The sequence below is a fragment of the Dictyostelium discoideum genome (assembly GCF_000004695.1).
Source record: "Dictyostelium discoideum AX4 chromosome 3 chromosome, whole genome shotgun sequence".
In the NCBI taxonomy this organism is placed as follows: Eukaryota; Evosea; class Eumycetozoa; order Dictyosteliales; family Dictyosteliaceae; genus Dictyostelium; species Dictyostelium discoideum.
In genome coordinates this window covers 5,646,851-5,669,815 of record NC_007089.4, presented here as the reverse complement: position 1 = coordinate 5,669,815, position 22,965 = coordinate 5,646,851, and the positions used below count along the sequence as shown (strand labels likewise).

The window sequence follows — 22,965 nt, the reverse complement described above, 5'->3', positions numbered from 1 at the left end:
AAAAAAAAAAAAAAATGGGTTAAAATAAATAAAAATATTAAAAATTGGTTTAATTTATTTAATTTTATTATAATTATAAAAAAAAAAAAAAAAAAAAAAAAAGTTAAATTTTTTCATAAATAATTAAAAAAAAAAAAAAAAAAAAAAAAAAAAGTTAAAATTTTGATTTTTTTATGTTATTAATTTAAAAAAAAAAAAGAAATTAATTTTAATTATTATTATAATAATTTTAACTTTATTTATATTTGAAAAAGTAATAAAAAATAATTTTTTTTTTTTTTTTTAAATTTTTATAGTTTTTAACAATTTTTTTTTTTTTTTTTTTTTTTTTTTTTTTTTTTTTTTTTCAGAAAAATAGAATTAATAAAATTAATTCAAAAATACCAGGACCAATTGGTTTACCAATTATTGGTAATTTACATCAATTAAAAAATAATCCAAATAAAGTTTTTAAAAAATGGTATAAAAAATATGGACCAATTTATAGAATTAGAATGGGTAATATTGAAACAATAATTTTAACAGGTTATCCAATTATAAAGAAATCATTTATTGATAATTCAAATGTTTTTCAAAAAAGATATGAATATCGTAGTAAAATTCAATTTAATAATTGTTCAGATTTAACATTTACCAATGGTGAAACACATTCAAATTTAAAAAAGATTATATTATCAGAAATGACATTAACAAAATTAAAAAAACAAGAAAATTATATAATTTTAGAATGTGAAAAACTATGTAAACATTTAGATAACCATTGTGAATCTGGTTTACCATTTAAATTTAAATTTTATGGTAAATTATTTTCATTAAATATTATATTTAGATTTTTATTTGGTTTAAATTATCAATATGATAATGAAAAAATAATTGAAATTATAAATTTAATACTTGAATTAGTTGAAGGTGCTGGTGATCCAATAATTTCTGATTTTATACCATTAGTAAAATATTTTGAAAATATTAATCAAAATAAATTTTTAAAAATTTATAAAAAATTAATAATTTTAATTGAAAATATTATAAATAATTTAAAATTAAAATTCATTGAAAATAATTATGATGATGATAATGATGAAAATAATATAACAATATTTTTAAAATTATTTAAAGAATTTAAAAATGGTAAAATAACATGGGATAATTTAGTTGGTACTTGTGTTGATTTAACTGTTGGTGGTACTGATACTGTTTCAGATTCATTAAATTTTTCATTAATTGCATTAATTAATAATCCAAATTGTCAAGAAAAACTTTATAATGAAATTAAAAATGAATTATTAAAAAATAATAATAATAATAATATTGATGATTTAATTATTTTAAAACATAGTTTATATCGTTTATCAATACCATATCTTTCAATGGTAATGAAAGAAACTTATAGAAATTTTCCAGTTGCTTTATTAGGTTTACCAATTATTACAACTCAAGATATGGAAATAAATGGTTATAAAATTTCAAAAGGTACTCAAGTATTTAAAAATATTTTCTTATCTCATAAATCAAAAGATTTCTTTAAATCACCAAATGATTTTAATCCTGAAAGATTTTCAGATAGTGGTAATAATTTTATGTTTGGTGGTGGTACAACAAATTTAGTACAATTTGGTGCAGGTAGTAGAGATTGTATTGGTAAAAATGTTGTTGATTGTGAATTATTTACAGTATTAGGAACACTTATTAATAGATATCAATTTTTAAATCCTGTTCTTTCAAAACCATTAAATGAAAATGGTATAATTGGTTTAGCAAATCAATCACCTGATAATTATTTTATTATTAAAAAAAGAAAATAAATTTATATTTATATAAAAAAATAAAAAAATAACTAAATAAATAAACAAAATTTTCCTTTTTTTTCTTGGAAATAGTTAAATGGAATGAATGTGATCATTTTTTTTTTTTTTTTTTTGACCAATTTTTTTAATTAAATTGTATGTTTGTGTAAATGTATGTGATTTATTATTAAGGTACACAAAAATATAATAAAAAGGAGTTTTATAATAATAGAATTGGAAAAAAAATAATAAAAAAATAAATAAACAAGAAAAAAAAAGTTTTAATAATGAAAATAATAAAATAAAAAAATAAATAATACAATAACTTCTGTGAACATTTTTTTTTTTTCTTTTTTATCTGAAATTAATATTAATTAAAAAATTTTATGTTAAATTGTTTTCTCTAACCAATAATAAAAATAGAGTCAAATATCTAAAAAAAAAAAAAAAAAAAAAAAAATAATTTAAAAATAAGAAAAAAAAAGAAAAAAAAAAAAGAAAAGAAAAATAATAAAAAACTTGAAAAAGATTTAAAAAAAAAAAAATAGCATATTACGAACTTAAATCATATAGTTTTCAGATTAATTAATTAAAAACAATGTTAATGAAGATGATAATAAAATTTTAAATAACAAACAAATTTTTTAAAAAAAAAAAAAAAAAAAAAAATATTTATTTAACAACACTTAAATTTTTTTTATTTCTTGTTAATCTGAATATAGGAGATATGGCAATTCCAATAGTTGAGAAAAAAAAAAATTACACCCGCCCTGTTTTGCACGTTTGTGTTTTTTTGAAATTTTTTATAGATTGCAGATTAAATAATTTTTTTTTTAATTTTTTTTTTCAATAAATGACAAACTAAGGACAACTTAAAATGGCAAATTTTTTATTTTTTTTTCATTTTAATATATTTATAATATTACAACTGTGCAAATAATAAATAAAAAAAAACATTTTATTTTTAAATAGAATTTGACATTTGTTCAATTCTTTCAGGAGTAAATCTGACAGCCGCTGTGAAAATGTATACACAGAAAGACAATAGTTCCACTCAACAAGAAATTGCAAATCTCTTTGGTATTTCAAGAAGTGCTATTAGTCGTTCCCTCAATTCGGGTGGTGTTGCAATTAATTTTAATATTTATATGTAAATATTACCTTGAAATTTGATTTTGTAAATAATATACCCTTTTCATCGATATTAACCACATTTTGTGGTTTAATACGATTTCTTTCTATAATTTCCCATGCACGCTCCCAAAAACCAGCTTTATCGAGAGTTTTAGCGGCATCTGGACGTTTAAGGTCTTGGAATTTCACTAACTTTAATTTAATCTCTGGATGTCGATTACGAAAATTGAGCCACCAGTCATCACTAACAGAATCACGTGGTTTGCCAACTCTTTCAGTGAACATAGTGCAAACACGTTTTTTAATACGATCTTTTGTGACTGTTTGGTTTAGATCAATCTCTTCTTCAATCCATTGAATTAATTGAGCTTCTTGCTCAAGTGAAAGAATTCTTTCCATTGCAGGTGTTAAAGAAATGGAAAGAATTCTTTCCATCGCGGGAGTTAAAAAAAAAAAATTAAAAAAAAATAGAAAAAGTAAAAAAATAAAAATAAAAAAAAAATAAAAAAAAATAAAAGTTAAAAATAGGATAACAAAAATTAAAAAAATAAAAAAAAAAATTTTGGCGCAAACAAGTTAATTGTTATTTAATATTCAATCAAATAACTTTTTAAAAATAAATTAATTAAATAAACAAAAAAAAATGTTTTAAAGAAGAGTAATTTAGTGAAAATTGTCTTATAACTTTTTTTTTTTTATGCCATTTCATTCAAATAAAAAAAATAATAAAAAAAAAAAAAAAAAATCTAAAAAAAACAAATTTAAAAATTATTTAATTCATAATTATTCATTAACATAAAAAAAAAAAAAAAAATTAAACTACCAATTAAAATTTTTAAAAAATAATTCCATTTAAGGTAATAAATGTTATCATGTATAAAATAAACCCTTCTATCTCCCCACAATTTTTTTTTTTTTTTTTTTTTTTTTTTTTTGATTATTTATTTTTTTTTTTATTTTTTATTTAATTTTTTTTTCTTGTTCATTTCTATAAATTCTTTTTTTTAAATTAATCATATATTATTTATTGAATTTAAATATATAATAAAAAAAAAAAAAAAATGAATTTATATATTTCAATTTTAATATTAATAATATCATTAATAATTTTTTTTAAAAATGTAATAAATTCAATATTAAAAAAAAAAAAAAAAAAAAAAAATATTATTTATTATTATTTATTGTTACTATCATTACTATTATTAATTATTATTTTAAAAAATAAAGAATAATAGAATTAGTAAAATTAATTCAAAAATACCAGGACCAATTAGATTACCAATTTTTGGAAATTTACTTCAAATTAATAAGGATCCACATATTCAATTTCAAAAATGGTATGAAAAGTATGGAGTAATTTATTCAATAAGATTAGGTAATATTGAAACAGTTGTTTTCACTGGCTATCCAATATTTAAAAAAGCATTTATTGAAAATTCTCAAATATTTGCACCAAGATTTCAACATTTGAGTAGATTTGAGGCCAATGGATGTAAAAATTTAATTGGATCAAATGATGAAATTCATTCAACATTAAAAAAATTAATTTTAACAGAAATCACATCTAATAAAATAAAAAAAATGGAAAATCATATAGTTTTAGAATGTGAAAATCTTTGTAAACAATTAGATAAACATTGTCAAGATGGTTTACCATTTTCATTAAATATGTATTTTAAATTATTTTCCTTAAATATAATATTACGTTTTCTATTTGGTACTATAAATAATTCATATCAAGACAAAAGTAATCAAGATATTGTAGATGTTATTATCGAATTTTTACATTATGGTGGTAATCCAATTATGTCTGACTTTATTCCAATTTTAAAACCATTTTATAAACAAAACAAATTTTTTAAATTTTATCCAATTTTATGTGATCATTTAAATAAATTAATTGAAAATTATAAAAATAATAAACAACTACAAAAACAACAGAAACAACAACAAAATGAAGATGATGATGATGATGATGATGGAACAATAATTGGTAAATTATTAAAAGAATATCATAATGGTAAAATTAGTTGGACTAGTGTTGTTAGTACATGTGTTGATGTTTTTTTAGCTGGTGTAGATTCAACTTCAAATTCAACAATTTTTACATTAATTGCTCTTGTAAATAATTCAAATTGTCAAGAAAAGCTTTTTAATGAAATTAAAAATAATCTTAAAAAAAGTGACGATGGTCATGATGAAATTGTAATTAGACATAGTTTATATCGTTCATCAATACCATATCTTTCATTAGTTATGAAAGAAGTTTATAGATTATATTCTGTTATTTTAATAGGTTTACCACATATTACAAGTGAAGATGTTGAAATTGAAGGTTATAAAATAGCTAAAGGTACTCAAATCATTCAAAATGTTTTCTCTACTCATTTATGTGAAAAAACATTTCCAATGTCAAAATCATTTATACCTGAAAGATTCATTGAAACTGGTTCAAATAATATGTTTGGTGGTGGTCAAACAAATTTAGTTCATTTTGGTACTGGTGTTAGAGATTGTGTTGGTAAATCATTGGCAGATTGTGAAATTTTTACAGTTTTAGCAACTTTAATAAATCGTTATCAATTTATTAATCCAACTTTAGAACCATTAAATGATATAGGTTCTTTTGGTATTGCTTATCAACCACCAATTAATAATTTCATTATTAAAAAAAGACTTTAAAAATAATAAAAAAATAATAAAAAAAAAAAAACTAAAAAATACTATTAATTAATTTTTAAAAAAGGTAAAAAGTAATTTTTAATTATTTCTTTTTTTTATTTTTTTTTATTTATTTATTGCTTTTTTTTAAAAAAAAAAAAATATAAATTTTATATTCTTTTTTTTTTTTTATTTTATTTATTATTTATTATTTGTTGTTGAATTGGTTATTTATTTTTATTTTTTTTTTTTTTTTTTTTTTATTTTTTATTTTTTATTTTATTAAATTGGTGAATTTGATAAAACATAAGCTTGATCACCTTCATGTAAAATACAAGTTGGTGGTGGACAAGTATAAATATAATCAACAGGAGCACTCATTGGTATTTTTGAACGATAAAGACCTAAAACCAAAAGATTTTTTTGTTGTAAAAAGTATTTTAAAACTTCACCATAGGATCTACCATGAAACATTGCAGGTATACCAATTAATCTACTAAAACATTTTGAATCTTGATTAACACAACTTGATAAACCAAATGTTGAATAAGATTGTGATAAACCATTTACACCAAATGCCAATTCATGGGCGACATCTTTTATCAAATGATTATTATGAGCTTGACAAGTTAATGAATCCAATACAGTGAATGTTATAACACCACCCGATGCATAATGTGGAGTTGAGAAAAACTCTGGTTTTAAGAAAGTTTTCTCTTGATTAGCTTGTAAATAAGTATGAAATCTTTTATTGGAACCACATGCTTGAATTTTCTTATCCTCTAAAAATCTAATATTTGGTTCATGTACTAATTCAACGGTTATCTTTGCGATTCTATTAACCTTGATTACGTCGACATAGGACATCAATGTGAATGAATCTACTAAATTCTCTTGAGCCGATGATAAATTGGATTGATCATAATATGGATCCGAAGTGATTATAATGGTTTCAGCATTTTTTGCACCACATTTATCAAGATCGACATTATTCGATGATGAACCTTTAATAAATGCAATCAATGGTAACGTTTTAACAGTTGAAAACCAACTCTCATCTTGTGGTTCATCTTTATAGAGTACAACGATTGGTTGAACACCAGATTTAGCCATTGTATTTGTTTTAATCGATGAAATATAAGGTAAACGTAAATGATGTAAAAATAAATCTAAACCTCTCAACGATTTACAAATGATTAACATATGACCTTTCATTGAATTTTTTGAACCTTTTTTACCTTTACCAAATTTTCCATGAGTTGTAAAAGTCATTAGAGAATGTTTATCAATTACCAATCGAATTCTTTCTAAAATCTCCTCTGTCTTTGGATTTGATGTTTTTTGTGAACTAATATCACTTAATAGAGCAATCCAATCACCATTATATTCTGAAAGACATAATGATTTTATTAATTCCTTAGAGGTTAATTCCTCTTCTTCGTGTTCTCTATTGAATTCCATAATTGATTGATCAAGATTCTCATCAATTGATTGTGGACTTGATAATGATCCAAATCCAGTCATACTATTATTTCTAAAATTCATTGATGATCCACCACGACTAAATCCATTACCACCACTACCATTACCACCACTACCATTATTATCTTTATTTTTTGATTTATTTGAAACTATAAAAGTTTTTAATGATTCATTCATAGCTTGATCTTTAGTTTCTTGATTATTTTGTTGTTCAACTTCATTAATTAATAATTCTAAATCTGGTACTGCTAATTTATTAAAAAATTGATTAATTTTTTTATAAATTTTAATTATAAAATTATTATTATTATAATCATCATCATTATTATTTAAATTATTATTATTATTTGTTAAACTATTATTTAAATTATTATTTGTTAAATTTGAATTAAAATTTAAAACTTCATTCATTGATTGAAAATCAGTATCATCAGTATTTTCATCATCATATTCACCACCAATACTATTAATTTGAATTTTTTTTCTTTTTTGAATTTCTTGTTGTTTTTGTTGTTGTCTTTTCTCTGCTCTTGATGAATGTTTACTTGTTAAATTTACAGTATGTGATATTAATACCAATTGCATATCTATTGTTAAAATTGTAGTTTGAGGTGGATTTAAATGAAATTTAGGTGGTAAGGTTGTTGGTTTTTGTGATGTTGGTATATAGGTACCACTTGAAGTTAAACTTGGACCTTGTTGAGAACAAACAGAGACTACAATTTGTGGCTCCATTATACCAATCAATAAACTACCATTACCAAAATACATTGAAAGTATAACATCTGTCAACTGTTCACCAACTAAAAACTCTGGTACTTTTATTATGTAAATCGAATGATTGGTACCATAATAATACTCTGTTAACCATTTATGTGATACCATCGTTGGTATAGTTCTACTTGTAAATAAATTTGAAAATAAAATATTATATCCTGGACACACTATTGATTGTGCCAACATTGCACATCTAAATTCTTCAACATAAATCGATCCTTTTAAAAATGGTGATTTATTCTTATTTTTCGATGAAATTAAATGTGAAAATATTTTCAAATTTTTATATTGACTTTTTACAGCATATGAACATAAAATATTATCTGTATCTGCTGAATTCCAAGATGATGGTAATGTTATAAATACTGAATCTGCTTTTGAAATTTTAGTACGTTGTAAATCATGTTCAAATAATGGTGATCCCTTTAAATAGATTAAACGATTCTTATAAAATGGGTGAAGTAATAATGCTTTAATTCTATCATCTGGTGCTTTTGGTGATAATATTACCAATTCTTTCTTTAATTTTCCATATCTTTCATGATAAAACTCTGATAAAAAATCTAATAAATGTGATATTGTTATATCACCACATAATATAACATGTCCTGTAATTGATGATGATGATAAATTTCTTAAAAATGCTTTTTTTTTTTTTTTTTTTTTTAATTATTAGTACAAGTATAAAAAAAAAATGAAAAAAAAATAAAAAAAAATAAAAAAAAAGAGGTGTACATACGAGAATCTTGTTGTAATTTTTCCATTAATTTTGATATATGATATGGAATTAAAACACCAGCACCAATCGTTAATGCTAGAGTGATTGTAATTTGACCTAAAGCAGTAGTTGGATAAATATCGCCATAACCAACAGTTGCCAATGTAATTACTAAAAAGTAAACAGTTTCATGAAATTGTAATGGAGTTCCTGATGGATGAACTTCAACATTCATATAAAATCCTGCTAATACCATAATAAATGAAAATACAACTATAAATGCTTTAAATGTATATTTTGTAACCTCTAAAATAACAATCATCATCATCATCATTTATTTAATTAGTATTGTATATAATACTAAATTAAATTCAATCATCTATCATTTATATATATCTATTTAATTATTTTATAAATACTAACCATTTTTAAAATAATGAAGTACTCTTTGTAATCTTAAAATTCTAATTACTCTTAAAACTCTTAGGAATTGAAATGTATTTAATAGATTTTTAAAATCACCACTTTGAATATCAATTAAAATTGGTAAAACACAAATCATATCAACTATTGAAAAGAATGAAAATAAATATCTTAATCTATAATAATGATGATGATGTTTATTATTATTATTATTATTATTATTTTTTATTATTATTATTATTGGTTTTAAATAAAATATATAATTATATTAACTTACTTATCCTTTGAAATGAAAAAATCTAAAGACCAATGTAAAATGAAAAAGAAAACTAAAACAACTTCTAATACTAAATAAAATGTTGGTGGTTCTTTTGATGTTATGTATGTACCATATATAAATAGTAATACTGAAAATATACTAAAAGCTACTTGAATAAATTCTATCATTTCACCAATATGAGTGTATGCTAAATATATCTCCAATTTTGAACGAAGTGATAGTTTAAGTTCGGGTGGTTTATTCTTTCTTAATATTCTAACTAATATAATCGTTAATGATGAAATTAACATAAAAATACCCCATATCAATGCAACTTTTAAACTATTCTCCCAAATAGCTGTTGCTCCGATTGGTCCTCCTGCCATTTTTTTCTTTTTTTTTTTTTTAAATATATTGATTATTACTTTATATTATTATTTATTATTTATTAATATTACTATTACTATTACTATTACTATTTTTATTATTATTACAATTATTATTATATTGTATTTTTAAAAAAAAAAAAAAAAAAAAATTTTAATGAATAAAAAAAAAATATAAATAATTTTCTCCGATAATTTTAAAAAAAAAAAAAATATTAGTGTTTTTGAATGTGTCGCTTTGTAAAAACTATTGTTTTCTGTAATTTATCGTTGATTTTATAAAATTTTATTTTTATTTTTTATATATATATAGTTTAATTGTAAATTTATTTAAAACATCATTATTTGTATATTTACACGCCCCGGTAAAAAAAAAAAAAAAAAAAATGTGTGGAAAAAAAAAAAAATCGATTTCTTTTTTTGAGTCTGAAAGTTTAAAATAAAAAAAAAAAAAAAAAAATACAAAAAAAAAAAAAATAATAAAAAATTTTATTTTTTTTTTTTAATTTTAAAACCGCCTTTTGGTGTAATCAAAAAAAAAAAAAATATATTTTTGGAGTTCGATCCCAATAAAATTAATTAATTATCTATTTATATATTTTATAATATATTTTTTTATTAATTAATTATTATTTTTTTTTTTTTTTTTTTACTTTTTTTTTATTATCTTTTTTTTAATGACTAAATTTTGATATTATTTTATTTTGTTATTTTTTTTATTTTTTTTTTAACATCACAACACAACCAAACTAAAAAAGTTAATAAATTGCAACATGTTGTGAGAAATTTTTTTTTTTTTTTTATAATAATTTTTTTTTTTTTTTTTTTTTTTTTTTTTTTTTTTTTTTTTTTTTTTTTCAGAAAATTTCAAAAATTTAATTAAAATTTGTAAACCATAAAAAAACAATTAGAATTTAATAAAATAAATAAATAAAAAAATAAAAAAAAGGATGAAGTGGATTAACAAAAAAGAATTTGGTAATTTTTATGTTGAACAATTAGAATCAAATGAAGATATTTTCTTGCTTACTTTAAATGATAATGAAAATAGATTTAATGATGATAATCTTGGTCATTTTCACAAATCATTAGATTATGTTGAAAGGTTTGTTTTTTTTTATTTATTTTTCTTTTTAATTTATAATTAATAATAATTATAATAAATAATTTTAATTTTAATTTTAATTTTTTTTTTTTTTTTTTTTTTTTTTTTTTTTTTTTTATATTTAAAAAAATAGTTGTGAAAATGCATCATGTTTAATTACAACATCAATTAGTCCAAAATTTTATTCATTAGGATTAGATTTAGATTGGGCATTACCAAGAGGTGCAAAGAATTTCCAAGAATTTGTATTTAGATTTCATGCATTATTACAAAGAATATTAGTATTCCCAATTCCAACCATCTCATGTATCAATGGTCATTCATTCGCGGGTGGTGCTATGTTTTCAATGGCACATGACTACAGAATAATGAAATCTGATAAAGGTTTCTTTTGTTTACCTGAAATTGATATTCATATTCCATTAACTCCTGGTATGAATGCTATTTTACAGTAAGTTTAAATTAAAATTTTTTATTTTTAAAAAAAAAATAAAAAATAATAAACTAATAATATTTTTTTTTTTTTTTATTATTATTAAAAAAAATAGATGTAAAATTACAAATTCAAATATATTTAGAGATGTTGTTTTAACTGGTAAAAGATTTGGAGGTAAAGAAGCAGAGAAATTACAATTAGTTGATAAATCATGTACTGATATATTAGAGAAATCTGTTGAATTAGCAGAATTATTACATACAAAAGGAAAAGACAGAATTACTTTTGGTTCTTTAAAAGAAGAAATGTATAAAAATGCTTCCAAAGAATTACTTGAAAAAACAATTGGTTTTGCAAGTAGATTAAAATTATTTGAATCAAAATTATAAAAAAAAAAAAAAAAAAGAAAAGAAATGTGTATAAAAAAAAAAAAAAAAAAAAAAAAGTAATAAATTTTTTTAAAAAAAAAATGTTTATAATTATTTTATTTATTTTATTTTATTTAATATGACTTTTTTTATTTTTTATTTTTTTTTTTATTTTTTTATTTTTTTTTTTTTAATTTACTAATTTATTAATACTTTCTTCAACAATATTACATTTTTCAATAAAGATTTTAATTGCTTCTTGGAAAATTTCTCTTGATTTTAAAGCACCAGTTGATTCTATTGAGAAAATGAAATGATCTCTAACACGTTCAATTTTAACATTTTGTTCAAATTCAGGATCTCTAATGCATTCTCTACACATTGTACAATCTAATGGACGAGCAGCAACGACTTGACCAGAATCTTCAATATCAAAAACTTTCTTTGGACATTTCTCAAGCAATTGGTTTGCTTTATCACCTTTGATTGATTTATCGACAGAGATGACAGGTTGTAATCTATAGGAGGCAGTGCAAACTGGTGACCATTTAATATGTTCTCTACCAATGTTTTTCTCACAATAACATTGAATATCGATGACTTGACCGGGTCTTAACTTCATGATTGGGATGTCATCCTCCATTGGACGTGGACGATCCTCTTCGTTTGGGAACATTTCCTCTTGATCTTGAGTTGGCACCCAAATTAAATGTTTTGATAATGCAGTTTCATTTATAATTTTACCAGTGACTGAATCCTTTTCACATTTTACTTTTAATTGAAAAATCAATGTATCCTCTGCTGTGTATTCTTTATTTGGTAATTTAAAATTGAATTTTCTTGGATCAACTTTAATTGGTATCATACCTAATCTATGTGCTAATACTTCATCTTGTAAAATAGATGTATTATTTATAATATAAACTTTTTCAATTGCCATTGTTGGTATCTCTGATATCATAATACGACGTAATGCATTTGCAATTGGTGCATCAATACCAATCATTTCAAATACTAATTCATTTGCTGATTCTGATAATATATTAATTTTAAAATTTTCTTTAAATCTATTTAAATTAAAACTATTATCATATCCAACTGATGTATATGCACCACTATAATATGTACCTCTTGCCTAAAAAAAAAATTTAAAAAAATATATATAAATATATTTATAAAATATATATAAAATAAATATAAAAACATATTAATTTTTTTTTTTTTATTTTTTTTATTTTTTTTATTTTTTTTATTTATTTATTTAGATAATTACATTTTCAACACCTGAATTTGTTAATGTAACTTTTGTTCTTTTATTTTCTAAATTTGGATCTGAAACTCCATTAGTTGTTGATTTATTTACCATTTTTATTTATTTTATTTTATTTTATTTTATTTTATTTATTATGATTTTGGAAATTTTTTTAAAAAAAAAAAAAAAAATTCTTTTTGATTATCTTTTTTTAAAAGGAAAAAAAAAAAAAAAAGTAAATTAACTCCGTGTTTTAAAGATTTATTTGAAAATAATAATTAAAAAAAAAAAAAAATGAATGAGTTTATTCGTCAAATTGGTAAAAAAAAAAAAATAAAAAATAAAAAAAAAAATAAAAAAAAAAAAAAAAATAAAAAAAAAAAAAAAAATTTTTTTGGGAAAAAAAAAACTGGAAAAACGAAACTTTTTTTTATTTTTAGTTTTTTTTTTATTTTTTATTTTTAATTATTTTTTTTTTATAATAAACTTTTACCTAATGATGAATTAACTTTTATTAAAGTTTCAGTTGGTTTTAAAGAATTTACAATTAAATCATTATCAAATTCAATTGTATTCTTTTCAAATAATAATAAAATTGTTGAACCACCAAAAGCGAAATAACCTTGTTCATCACCTTTATTTACATGTTGACCTTGTTTAGTAGTTAAATGAATGGAACCAACCAAAGTTGCACCAACACTAATGAATAAAACTTTACCAAATTCCTTTGAATCAATCTCGGTTACAATACGTTTATTTTCGCAATAGACATCAACATTTTCACGAATTGCAATTGGATTAACGGTATATAGTTCACCATCGATTGGTGTTGATTTACCAATAACACCAGATACTGGTACATGGAATCTATGATAATCTTGTGGTGCTAATCTTGCAATTACCAATGAGCCATCTTCATATTGACTTGCCAATTGCTCGTCTTGAATCAATGTTGTCAATGTGAAATTCTTACCTTTAATCCAAAGTTCAGTTGCTAATTTAATAGTTGGGAAAACATTTAATCTACAATCAGCAGGGGATACAGCGATTTTTGGGTCATTTGGTGAGGCGATTGGTCTGGCGGAATCTTTTAATTTTCTATAGAAAAATTGATTAAAATTCTTAAAACTAGATAATGGGTCAAGTATTTCATCGACATTTAGTGAATGGAATTTAATGAATGGTTGAATCTCTTTCACAGATTCTGGTGCTTCATACTTTTTACCAGTTTTATTGGTTAAATATCTCATTAATCGTTTTACTTGACTATTATTTATTGCGGATCTACCACCACTTGTTGAATACATAATTCTAAGACTAACCTCGATATAGTGTGGGATTTTCTCTTCAACTAATTTTCCACTCTCTCTATCGTGAATGTAGATGATTTTCACCTTTTGTTTACTATCTGAATCTGATTTTAAAGATCCACCGAAATTCTTATGGAAAATGTTATCGGCAATCGTGGAATAGCTATCAGAGATTGCGTATGCTTCCCACATTAAATTGGTATTACCTTGGAATAAAGTGTTGATCAATTCTTTGCCTTGCTCAGTTTCACAAAATAAATGCTTTAATTCAGATACTGATATAGTTTCATTCGAATCGGAATCGGTTTTCTTAAATAGTTGAACTATATCTGGTTCTGGATATTCACTATTCAATGTTGTAATTAGACCTGTGAAATCTGTAATATTTAATGTATCATCTTCTGTATGTGAAAAATGTTTGGTAATACTACTAACAAATGAATCATAAACCTCTTCTTTTGTTATCACTTTAGTTAAAATATGAATTTCACCACGTTCTTTAATTTTACCATTCTTTTTCTCTTTTATAATTTTATACCATTCATCTTTAATTGGTTTATTTAATATATCATTTAATGATAATTCAACTTTACCAATATAATCTTAAAAAATAAAAAAATAAAAAATTAAATTAATAATTAATAAAAAAAAAATAAAATAAAAATAAAAAATAAAATTAAATTTACCATTTTGTGATGTTTTATCCCAATCCCAAAGTTTAAATGTAATATCATATTTTAATTTTGATTCGTTAACAATTAAATTATAATGTGCATTCCAAGTTGGATTCTTTGTTTTTTTAATTATATTAGTTTTAAAAACTTGTTGATTTTCAAAGAAAATTTCACAATATGGATCGGCTGATTGTGATAATAAATCCATATTTGGTAAATTTCTAGCGCTACATACTAAAAATAGTTTTTTTTTTTTTTTTTTTTTTTTTTTAATTAAAATTATTAATATGCCAATTTTTTTTTTTTTTCATTTTTGTTATAACTGTTAAAATTTTTTTTTTTTTTTCATACCTGTTATTGAAACAATGTTTTCAATTTTATCCATTTTTAAGAGATAAAAAAATATTTTTTTTTTTTAAATTGTTGTGTTTTTATAATTATAAAAAATAAAAAAAATAAAAAAAAAAAACTAAAATAAAAATCAATGAAAAAAATTTTTTAAATTTTTTTTTTTTTTTATTCCTAAGATATTTTTTTGATATCTTTGTGGTTTAAATATTGGGTGTGAAAAAGCAATAATAAAATGAAAAAAAAAAATATTAGGTTTAAATATTAGGTTGTGTAGAATTTAAAAAAATTTAAAAAAAATAATTATAATAATATTAATAACCATTTATTAATTTACATTATATATCTAAATAAATCTATTGTAAATTATTATATTTATTTGAAATATTGACCACATATATTTTTCAACAATAATAAAAAATATTATTATTAAATTTAAAATATTAAATTCAAAAAAAAAAAAAAAAAAAAAAAAAAATTAAAATAATAATGGTATAGAGGCTGAAAATTACAAAATATTTAAATAATAACAATACCCGATGTTTTTCATCAGAAATAAAACAAGGTACAAACTTTAAAATTAATGCCGATTTTGGCTATAATTTTTTTTAAATTCAACAAAGCCCGTTTAGCAAAGTTGGAATTGCGGCAGCCTTCTAAGCTGCAGGTCGTGGGATCGAGACCCACAATGGGTGAAATTTTTAAATCGAGTCAAGATAATGTCGTAGGTTCGATGTCATTTTGGAGAAATCAATATTTATTCATTAAAGGAAATAAATAGGTTTACCGAATTTAAATTTTTAAATTACAGTTGTTATTATGTTTTAGATTATCTAAAACAGTATTTTTTTAAAAATGTGTTATTACAATTATTATTACTTCTTTTTTTTTAAAATTATGTGAATTGGTTGCAGAAGCAAAAACAGATTTTATCAGTTATTAATGCCATTATGTTTCTATGTCAAGGTTTTGAATAGGTTTTTTTTTTTTTTTTTTTTTTTTTTTTTTTTTTTTGATATTAATTAATTATTTGCTAGTATTAAAACCTTCTGCAATAATAAATGTTTTTTTATTTTATTTTAATTATTTTAATTTTTTTTGAATAACAACAATTAGTTATATTGTTATAATTTGATTTATTTTTTTTATTCCACAATTACTCTATTTGGTACGCTATCATTGGTACAGTATTCTTTGATTATTTGATTTTAGATATTTTTAATTTGTTTTAGGTATTCATTTTTGTTTCAGATTGACATTGAATCTTTTGATGATGATATTTTAAAGTTTTTTTTTTTTTTATATAGTCTAATGTTTTAACATTTTTTGAGAATAGTGTTGTAGTCTAACTGAATTTTGTCATCGCTGTATATTATTCCAAACCCATATCTAAATTTGGTGTAAAATCAATGCTATTATATATACAAAATGTCTAGAAAGGTCATAGTCTATTTCTTTATAGAACATTCAAAATGTTGTTAATGAAATTTTGAATGAATGTAGTTTATGTTTACTTCATGATCTTTTTTCATGTTGGAAGGTATTATAGGTGTGATTTTGTTTTTTGTATTGTTCTTTTTGGTAATTCTTTCGTGTGACCTATTATTTTTTTTGAATAGGTAAATAATTACACAATCCTCTTAAACCATTGGTGGGACCAAGTTAAGAATTGAACCAGTGTACTATTAAATTTTAAAATAAAAAATTCGCCCAACGGGGGGCTCGAACCCCCGACCACCAGATTAAGAGTCTGGCGCTCTACCGACTGAGCTAGCCGGGCATTTTTATGAAAATTTATTTTGAATAACTATTTTCGATACTTCCATAAAATAACAGAGAACCAAATAATTCATAAAATCAAAAAAGCGAGAGATGCCGAATGGGATAGAACAAGAAAGATAGTAGAAAGGCAATTACGTCAAGAACTAAGATGCACTGATAACCAAGAATCAATCAATCGGACCGCATCAATAAAAAGAAGACTCGAAAAATTCAGCCACAACTGGAACTCGAAACTCATGACCATAAACATCCCGGAACACTTCATACCATACTGATATAACACCAACTACTCTTAAAAAAAAAAAAAAAAAAAAAAAAAAAAAAAAAAAAAAAAATAATAACAACATTAATAAAAATAATAATAATAATAATAATAATAATAATAATAATAATAATAATAATAATAATAATAAAAAAAAAAAATAAGAATAACAAGAAAAAAAAAAAAAAAAAAAAAAAAAAAAAAAAAAAAAAAAAAAAAAACTACAAATAAACTCTCCTAGAACACACTCAAATTGAGTGATGTTATTAAAAAAAAAAAAATACTTCCATAACATCAACTCATATTATAAATTATAAATTAAATAAAGCCACTTTCATTACAAAATAAACAATTAATTTTTATTGAAAATTAAAAAAATAAACAAAATAAATAAATAAAAAAATTGTTTAATTTTTTATTTATTTAAATGTAATTAAATTTTTTTATTTATTATTAAGTTTTTTTAAATTTTTAAGTGTGCAAATTGTAAGTCGCATAGAAAATAAAAAACAAAAGTAAAAAAAAGTGCGACAAACCCATAAAATTACTTTTCACCACTTTAATTGCTGAAATTTTTAAAATTTACATCCACTCATCAAATTGAGAAAAAAAAATTATAAATAAATATTTATTCATTGTTTCTTCTATTTTTTTAACATTAATTAAATATTAAAAAAATCATTACATATAATTTTAATTTTTAAAAATTTAAAAATGGAGACTGCAACATTAGTAAGTTTAAATGCAGGAATCCAAGGGGGTAAATCACTTAAGAATACATACAGAAATCAAATAAAAACTAATTTGTTTTTTGATGAGAATTATAAATTAATTGAAAATTTTATATTATGTATACAAGAGATTGATAGAGATTTTCAGGATTTCAAGAATTATGGAAATTTAAAAAATAAAACAAGTTCAAAAGATAAATCAAAAAAAGAAAATCAACTAAGAATAATATATAATAATTCAAATCTTGAAGTTATTGAAGAAGTTTTAGTTGACATTGGTTCAAGACTCCAGATTGTTTCTTTTAAACTTAATGATGTTTACTTTGTATTAATTAATTGCCATATACCACAAAAGAAGAAATTAAAACTTGGTGCAATAGAAAATTTTTTTATTTTGAGAGAAATGGTAAAAAATTTTCATTATTATAATATTCCTTTTATAATTGCTGGTGATATAAATCATAATAGAACTCAAATAATCAACTTAATAGGTCATCATTTTTATTTTGCAAATGATAAAGATAAAATAACAACAACAGGTGGTAACTCAATCGATCACATTATGTACTCCAATCACAATATATTAGAAAATTTCCAAGTATTCAACGATGCTACAATATCCTCAGAAAATGCAAAAATCAATCATTTTGCTTAAAGATCTAAATTTAAACTTAAAAAAGGTATAAATTTGCTTAAAGGAAATATCCAATATTTATATAATAATTGTAGTAATCAATGGAAAAACCGCCTCAATCAACAAATAATTATTAACAAAGAAATTGAAAGACCAATAGAAAAACAAAATTGTCAACAAAACAAAACAAAAATTTGAAATTGGTGATGATATTCCCAATGATATATTAGTTAAATTGGTAATACCAAAATTCAAGAATGAAAACAAAGTATGGAATGCCACTAGATTTCATGAAAAATATTTTAATGGTAGTTGTTCTAAAAGTACATTGTCAAGACTCATTAAAGGTGAAAGCCAAAATCTAAATTGCAAAATTGCACTAATTAATTATTTAAATAATTTTTAATCAACTTAAACATATAATACATATCATTTATATATGTAATGATAATAGTACTAAACAAATTGTAAAATATTAATATGAATGTTTAAAATCATTACATCCAAACATCAATAATTTCTATTAAATTCATACTTAAATAAAGCTTTTATATATAAATATATATTTATAATATTTTATTAATAAACTGTTGTACCTTATTTTTTATTTAATTAGGATCCTTAAATATTATAATTGTATTTAACAATATTATTATTTGATTTTAATTTTCAAGTGGTTGTGTTCAAAAAAATAAAAAATTTAATCAAAATCTGATATTATTTTTTCCTTTTTTTTGAATTGATTAACTACTTCTTCTGAAACGAAATGATTATATTATTTTGAATTTTTACAACAATCTTTTTTTGAAAATTTTTAAATAGCTATAAAAATAAATAAAATTAAAAAAAAAAAAAAATAGAAATTTTAAATAAAAAAAAAAAAAAAAATGGATAATTCACAGAAATAATTTTTAAAAATCAATTCTCAAAAAAAAAAAAATAATTTTTTTTTTTTTTTTTATTTTATTTTTTTAACAAATTATTTTTAGTAATTATTTCTGTTACACAAAAACCAACTTCACAAATTAAATATTTTTTTTTCTATTTTTAATTTCTATATTTATTTTTTTTATTTTTAATAATTCAATAACAAAATAAAAAAACATAAATAAAAAAAAAAAAAAAAAATTCCATTTTTAAATAATCGAAACCCCTATTTTTTAAATCTTAATATTATAATAAATCTTATAATGAACACATAATATTAAAATTTAAAATATTAAATAAAATAAATATATAATTAAATTTAAGAATTATGGAAATTTAAAAAATAAAACAAGTTCAAGAGATAAATTAAAAAAAGAAAATCAACTAAGAATAATCTATAATAATTCAATCTAAAAGTTATTGAAGAAGTTGTAGTTAAGATAGGCAGATTGTTTCGTTTGAACTCAATGACGTTTACTTTGTAGTAATTAATTGCCATATACTACAAATGAAATCCAAAGAAAAAGCATTTGAAAATTTTTTTATTTTGGAAAGATTGGTATCAAATCTTAATGAAAAAAATATTCCTTTTTTAATTGCTGGTGATATAAATCATAATAGAATTCAAATAAAAGAGAAATTAGGAAATGAAATTTCTTTTGCAAATGATAAAGATATAGAAACAACGATTGGTAAAAACTCAATCGATCACATTATGTTTTCTTCTCACAGCAAATCATTATATTTTAAAGTATTGAAAAATGCAATAACATCCTCAGAAAAAGCAAAAATCAATCATTACGCTATAAGATCAACATTTAACATTAAAAAAGGTACTGAATTAAATAATTAAATAATTATATGACCTTTGTTACAATGAATTGAAAGACCACCCCACTCAACAAGAAAAGCCAAGAAAAAAACAAAATGGTAACCAAAACATAACAAAAAATGAAAATCTCAATATTCCCACATCTTGTATTATGTTCAATGGTAAAATCAAAATTCTAGAAGGAAAATAAAAAATGGAGTGCAAAGAAATTCCATAAAACATATTTTGGTGATGTAAAGTGTTGTTATGCAACTTTGTTAAAATTCTTTAGAGGTGAAACCCATTATCTAAATTGTAAAGCTGCATTAAATAATTATTTAAAATAATGATATCTAATCAGCTTAAACCAATAAATAATACATATATTTATATTTGTAATGATACCATTAACAAACTGTACATAAAACTAATCTTTTTATATTTATTGTAAATTCTTTTTTATTAGCAAAAAAAAAAATCACATAAATTTTAAAAATTTAAAAAATGGATTCAGCCAGGGTAACTGTAGGAAGTTTAAATGCAGGAATCCAAGGTGGTAAACCTCTTAAAAATACATTCAAAAATCAAATAAAGGATGAATTGCTTTTAAATAATTTTAATAAAAATGATATATTATGTTTACAAGAGATTGATAGAGATTTTCAGGATTTCGAGAACTATGGAAATTTAAAAAATAAAACAGGTTCAAGAGATAAATCAAAAAAAGAAAATCAATAAAGAATAATATATAATAATTCAAGTCTTAAAGTTATTGAAGAATTTGAAGCTAAGAGTGGTACAAGACTCCATATTGTTTCGTTTAAACATAAGGACGTTTACTTTGTAGTAATTAATTGCCATATACCACAAAAGAAATCACAAAATAGTGCTTCGGAAAATTTTTTTATTTTGGAAAGATTGGTATCAAAACTTATTGAAAAAAATATTCCTTTTTTAATTGCTGGTGATATAAATCATAATAGAACTCAAATAAAAGAGAAATTAGGAAATGAAATTTCTTTTGCAAATGATAAAGATATAGAAACAACAACTGGTAGAAACTCGATTGATAACATAATGTATTCCTCTAACAGCAAATCATTAGGTTTTAAAGTATTGAAAAATGCAACAACATCCTCAGAAGAAGCAAAAATCAATCATTATGCTATAAGATCAACTTTTAAACTTACAAAAGGTACTAAATTGTATAAAGGTGATATCCAAAGATTATATGACCTTTGTTACAATCAATGGAACCACCCAACTCAACATATAAATATTGTAGAAGAAAAGTCAAGAAAAAAACAAAATGGTAAACAAGACATAATAAAAATTGAAATTCCCATTCCTGAACGATGTTCAAAGGTAAAATCAAAATTCAAGAAAAAAAACAACAAAAAATGGAGTGCCAAGAAATTCCATAGAAAATATTTTGCTAATGTAGAGTGTTGTTATGCAACCTTGTTAAAATTCTTTAGAAGTGAAACCAATAATTCAAATTGCAAAACCGCATTATGTAATTATTTAAAATAATGATTTATAATCAACTTAAACCAATAATACATTTATTTATATTTGTAATGAGACTGCACAACACCAATAACATTCTAATTTTTTCATTGATTCCTATTAAATTAGGAATTCATAAATTTACTTAAATAAAGATTTTAATTTATATTTATAATTTCATATTTAAATTTATAAATTGTTGCACCTTAATTTTATTAATAATCCTTTAACATTGTATTAAACAATTTTTAATATTTATTATAATGAAATAAATAAATCATATTCTTTTTTTATATATCAACCATGATTACAAATCTATCATTTTACTTCTTTAAAGTTTAATTATACATATATATATTTTTTTTTTTTTTTTTTTTTTTTTTTTTTTTTTTTTTTTTTTTTTTTTTTACAAGTTTTATTATTCGGTTTAGGATAAATATTTTTAAAAATATGATCAAGCAGCAATGATATTTTTACAACAATATCCAATTATTGTATAATTTGGACTCCATCTAGAATAATTATTAAATGATTGAAGGGAATTATTGTTTGAAAAGTCAACAGATATTTGTTTTTTTAAATTTAAAGATTTTGAAAAAGTTGAAAGTGAGGTTATATTTTCTAAATTAAAATTAATTAGAATAATTATATTTTTATTTTAAAAACTTTATAAAAAAGTAGCACTTACTTAAAACTGACATTTTTATATTTTGTTTTTTTTTATAATTTATAATTTATTGTTATTTTTTTAAAATAATAATAATTAAAAATAAAAAAAAGATTTTATAAAATAAATTATTGAAAAAAAAAAAAAAAAAAAAAAAAAAAAAAAAAAAAAAAAAAAGAGCAATTATTAAAAAAAAAAAACTGACAAAACAAATTTTTAATATTTGGTTTTGAATGGATTAGTGTCTCTTTATTAATTAAAATATACTCTTTTTTTGGACTTTTTTCATTTAATGATGTTATTGAAAATTTTTAATGATTTTTTTTTTTTTTTTTTATAGAATTTATTTATTATATTTGTTTTAATTACTATATAAGGGTGGGTGATAAAAATTAAAAAATTTATACACACACATAATTTACAAAAAAAACCTTAAAACCATTTTTTTTACATTTAAACGAAATAACAATATTGGAAAGTTAAAATTAAAAAAAAGGAATTTTAATTTTTTTTTTTTTTTTTAAA

General features: G+C 20.9%; 12 protein-coding genes, 2 non-coding genes and 1 pseudogene across 14 annotated transcripts; 9 read left to right on the top strand and 6 right to left on the bottom strand.

The window, feature by feature from the left end:
- Positions 1–149: 149 nt before the first annotated feature.
- Positions 150–1,802, top strand: DDB_G0282347 (annotated as a pseudogene; the record flags this gene model as incomplete).
- Positions 1,803–2,809: 1,007 nt separating this feature from the next.
- On the top strand, positions 2,810–2,938 carry DDB_G0282345 (hypothetical protein; the record flags this gene model as incomplete). The annotated part of the gene is made up of 1 exon (XM_635180.1): positions 2,810–2,938. The coding sequence occupies one exon, from the start codon at positions 2,810–2,812 to the stop codon at positions 2,936–2,938; it is 129 nt and encodes a 42-aa protein (XP_640272.1).
- A 1,041-nt stretch (positions 2,939–3,979) lies between these two features.
- CYP513E1 (cytochrome P450 family protein) lies at positions 3,980–5,600 on the top strand (the record flags this gene model as incomplete). Its single annotated transcript, XM_635179.1, has 2 exons — positions 3,980–4,039; positions 4,146–5,600. The coding sequence occupies 2 exons, from the start codon at positions 3,980–3,982 to the stop codon at positions 5,598–5,600; spliced, it is 1,515 nt and encodes a 504-aa protein (XP_640271.1).
- Positions 5,601–5,861: 261 nt separating this feature from the next.
- potA (calcium-activated BK potassium channel, alpha subunit family protein) lies at positions 5,862–8,890 on the bottom strand (the record flags this gene model as incomplete). Its single annotated transcript, XM_635178.1, has 2 exons — positions 5,862–8,482; positions 8,578–8,890. The coding sequence occupies 2 exons, from the start codon at positions 8,888–8,890 to the stop codon at positions 5,862–5,864; spliced, it is 2,934 nt and encodes a 977-aa protein (XP_640270.1).
- An 84-nt stretch (positions 8,891–8,974) lies between these two features.
- On the bottom strand, positions 8,975–9,624 carry DDB_G0282343 (hypothetical protein; the record flags this gene model as incomplete). Its single annotated transcript, XM_635177.1, has 2 exons — positions 8,975–9,155; positions 9,257–9,624. 2 exons carry the CDS (start codon positions 9,622–9,624, stop codon positions 8,975–8,977), a joined length of 549 nt encoding a protein of 182 aa, XP_640269.1.
- A 950-nt stretch (positions 9,625–10,574) lies between these two features.
- Positions 10,575–11,554, top strand: DDB_G0282341 (hypothetical protein; the record flags this gene model as incomplete). The annotated part of the gene is made up of 3 exons (XM_635176.1): positions 10,575–10,729; positions 10,863–11,180; positions 11,278–11,554. The coding sequence occupies 3 exons, from the start codon at positions 10,575–10,577 to the stop codon at positions 11,552–11,554; spliced, it is 750 nt and encodes a 249-aa protein (XP_640268.1).
- Positions 11,555–11,723: 169 nt separating this feature from the next.
- rpa5 (RNA polymerase III subunit) lies at positions 11,724–12,899 on the bottom strand (the record flags this gene model as incomplete). The annotated part of the gene is made up of 2 exons (XM_635175.1): positions 11,724–12,668; positions 12,807–12,899. 2 exons carry the CDS (start codon positions 12,897–12,899, stop codon positions 11,724–11,726), a joined length of 1,038 nt encoding a protein of 345 aa, XP_640267.1.
- A 362-nt stretch (positions 12,900–13,261) lies between these two features.
- Positions 13,262–15,154, bottom strand: DDB_G0282337 (hypothetical protein; the record flags this gene model as incomplete). Its single annotated transcript, XM_635174.1, has 3 exons — positions 13,262–14,697; positions 14,782–15,003; positions 15,121–15,154. The coding sequence occupies 3 exons, from the start codon at positions 15,152–15,154 to the stop codon at positions 13,262–13,264; spliced, it is 1,692 nt and encodes a 563-aa protein (XP_640266.1).
- Positions 15,155–15,739: 585 nt separating this feature from the next.
- On the top strand, positions 15,740–15,812 carry tRNA-Arg-UCU-7. Its single transcript has one exon. It is a non-coding gene; the product is annotated as a tRNA-Arg (tRNA).
- A 733-nt stretch (positions 15,813–16,545) lies between these two features.
- On the top strand, positions 16,546–17,174 carry DDB_G0282335 (hypothetical protein; the record flags this gene model as incomplete). Its single annotated transcript, XM_635173.1, has 2 exons — positions 16,546–16,594; positions 16,984–17,174. The coding sequence occupies 2 exons, from the start codon at positions 16,546–16,548 to the stop codon at positions 17,172–17,174; spliced, it is 240 nt and encodes a 79-aa protein (XP_640265.1).
- tRNA-Lys-CUU-6 lies at positions 16,825–16,897 on the bottom strand. The gene has a single exon. It is a non-coding gene; the product is annotated as a tRNA-Lys (tRNA).
- A 701-nt stretch (positions 17,175–17,875) lies between the features above and the next one.
- Positions 17,876–18,547, top strand: DDB_G0282333 (hypothetical protein; the record flags this gene model as incomplete). The annotated part of the gene is made up of 1 exon (XM_635172.1): positions 17,876–18,547. One exon carries the CDS (start codon positions 17,876–17,878, stop codon positions 18,545–18,547), a length of 672 nt encoding a protein of 223 aa, XP_640264.1.
- Positions 18,548–19,961: 1,414 nt separating this feature from the next.
- On the top strand, positions 19,962–20,306 carry DDB_G0282331 (hypothetical protein; the record flags this gene model as incomplete). The annotated part of the gene is made up of 1 exon (XM_635171.1): positions 19,962–20,306. The coding sequence occupies one exon, from the start codon at positions 19,962–19,964 to the stop codon at positions 20,304–20,306; it is 345 nt and encodes a 114-aa protein (XP_640263.1).
- Positions 20,307–20,768: 462 nt separating this feature from the next.
- On the top strand, positions 20,769–21,797 carry DDB_G0282329 (hypothetical protein; the record flags this gene model as incomplete). Its single annotated transcript, XM_635170.1, has 2 exons — positions 20,769–20,967; positions 21,034–21,797. The coding sequence occupies 2 exons, from the start codon at positions 20,769–20,771 to the stop codon at positions 21,795–21,797; spliced, it is 963 nt and encodes a 320-aa protein (XP_640262.1).
- Positions 21,798–22,227: 430 nt separating this feature from the next.
- On the bottom strand, positions 22,228–22,474 carry DDB_G0282327 (hypothetical protein; the record flags this gene model as incomplete). Its single annotated transcript, XM_635169.1, has 2 exons — positions 22,228–22,394; positions 22,462–22,474. 2 exons carry the CDS (start codon positions 22,472–22,474, stop codon positions 22,228–22,230), a joined length of 180 nt encoding a protein of 59 aa, XP_640261.1.
- Between the last annotated feature and the right edge of the window lie 491 nt (positions 22,475–22,965).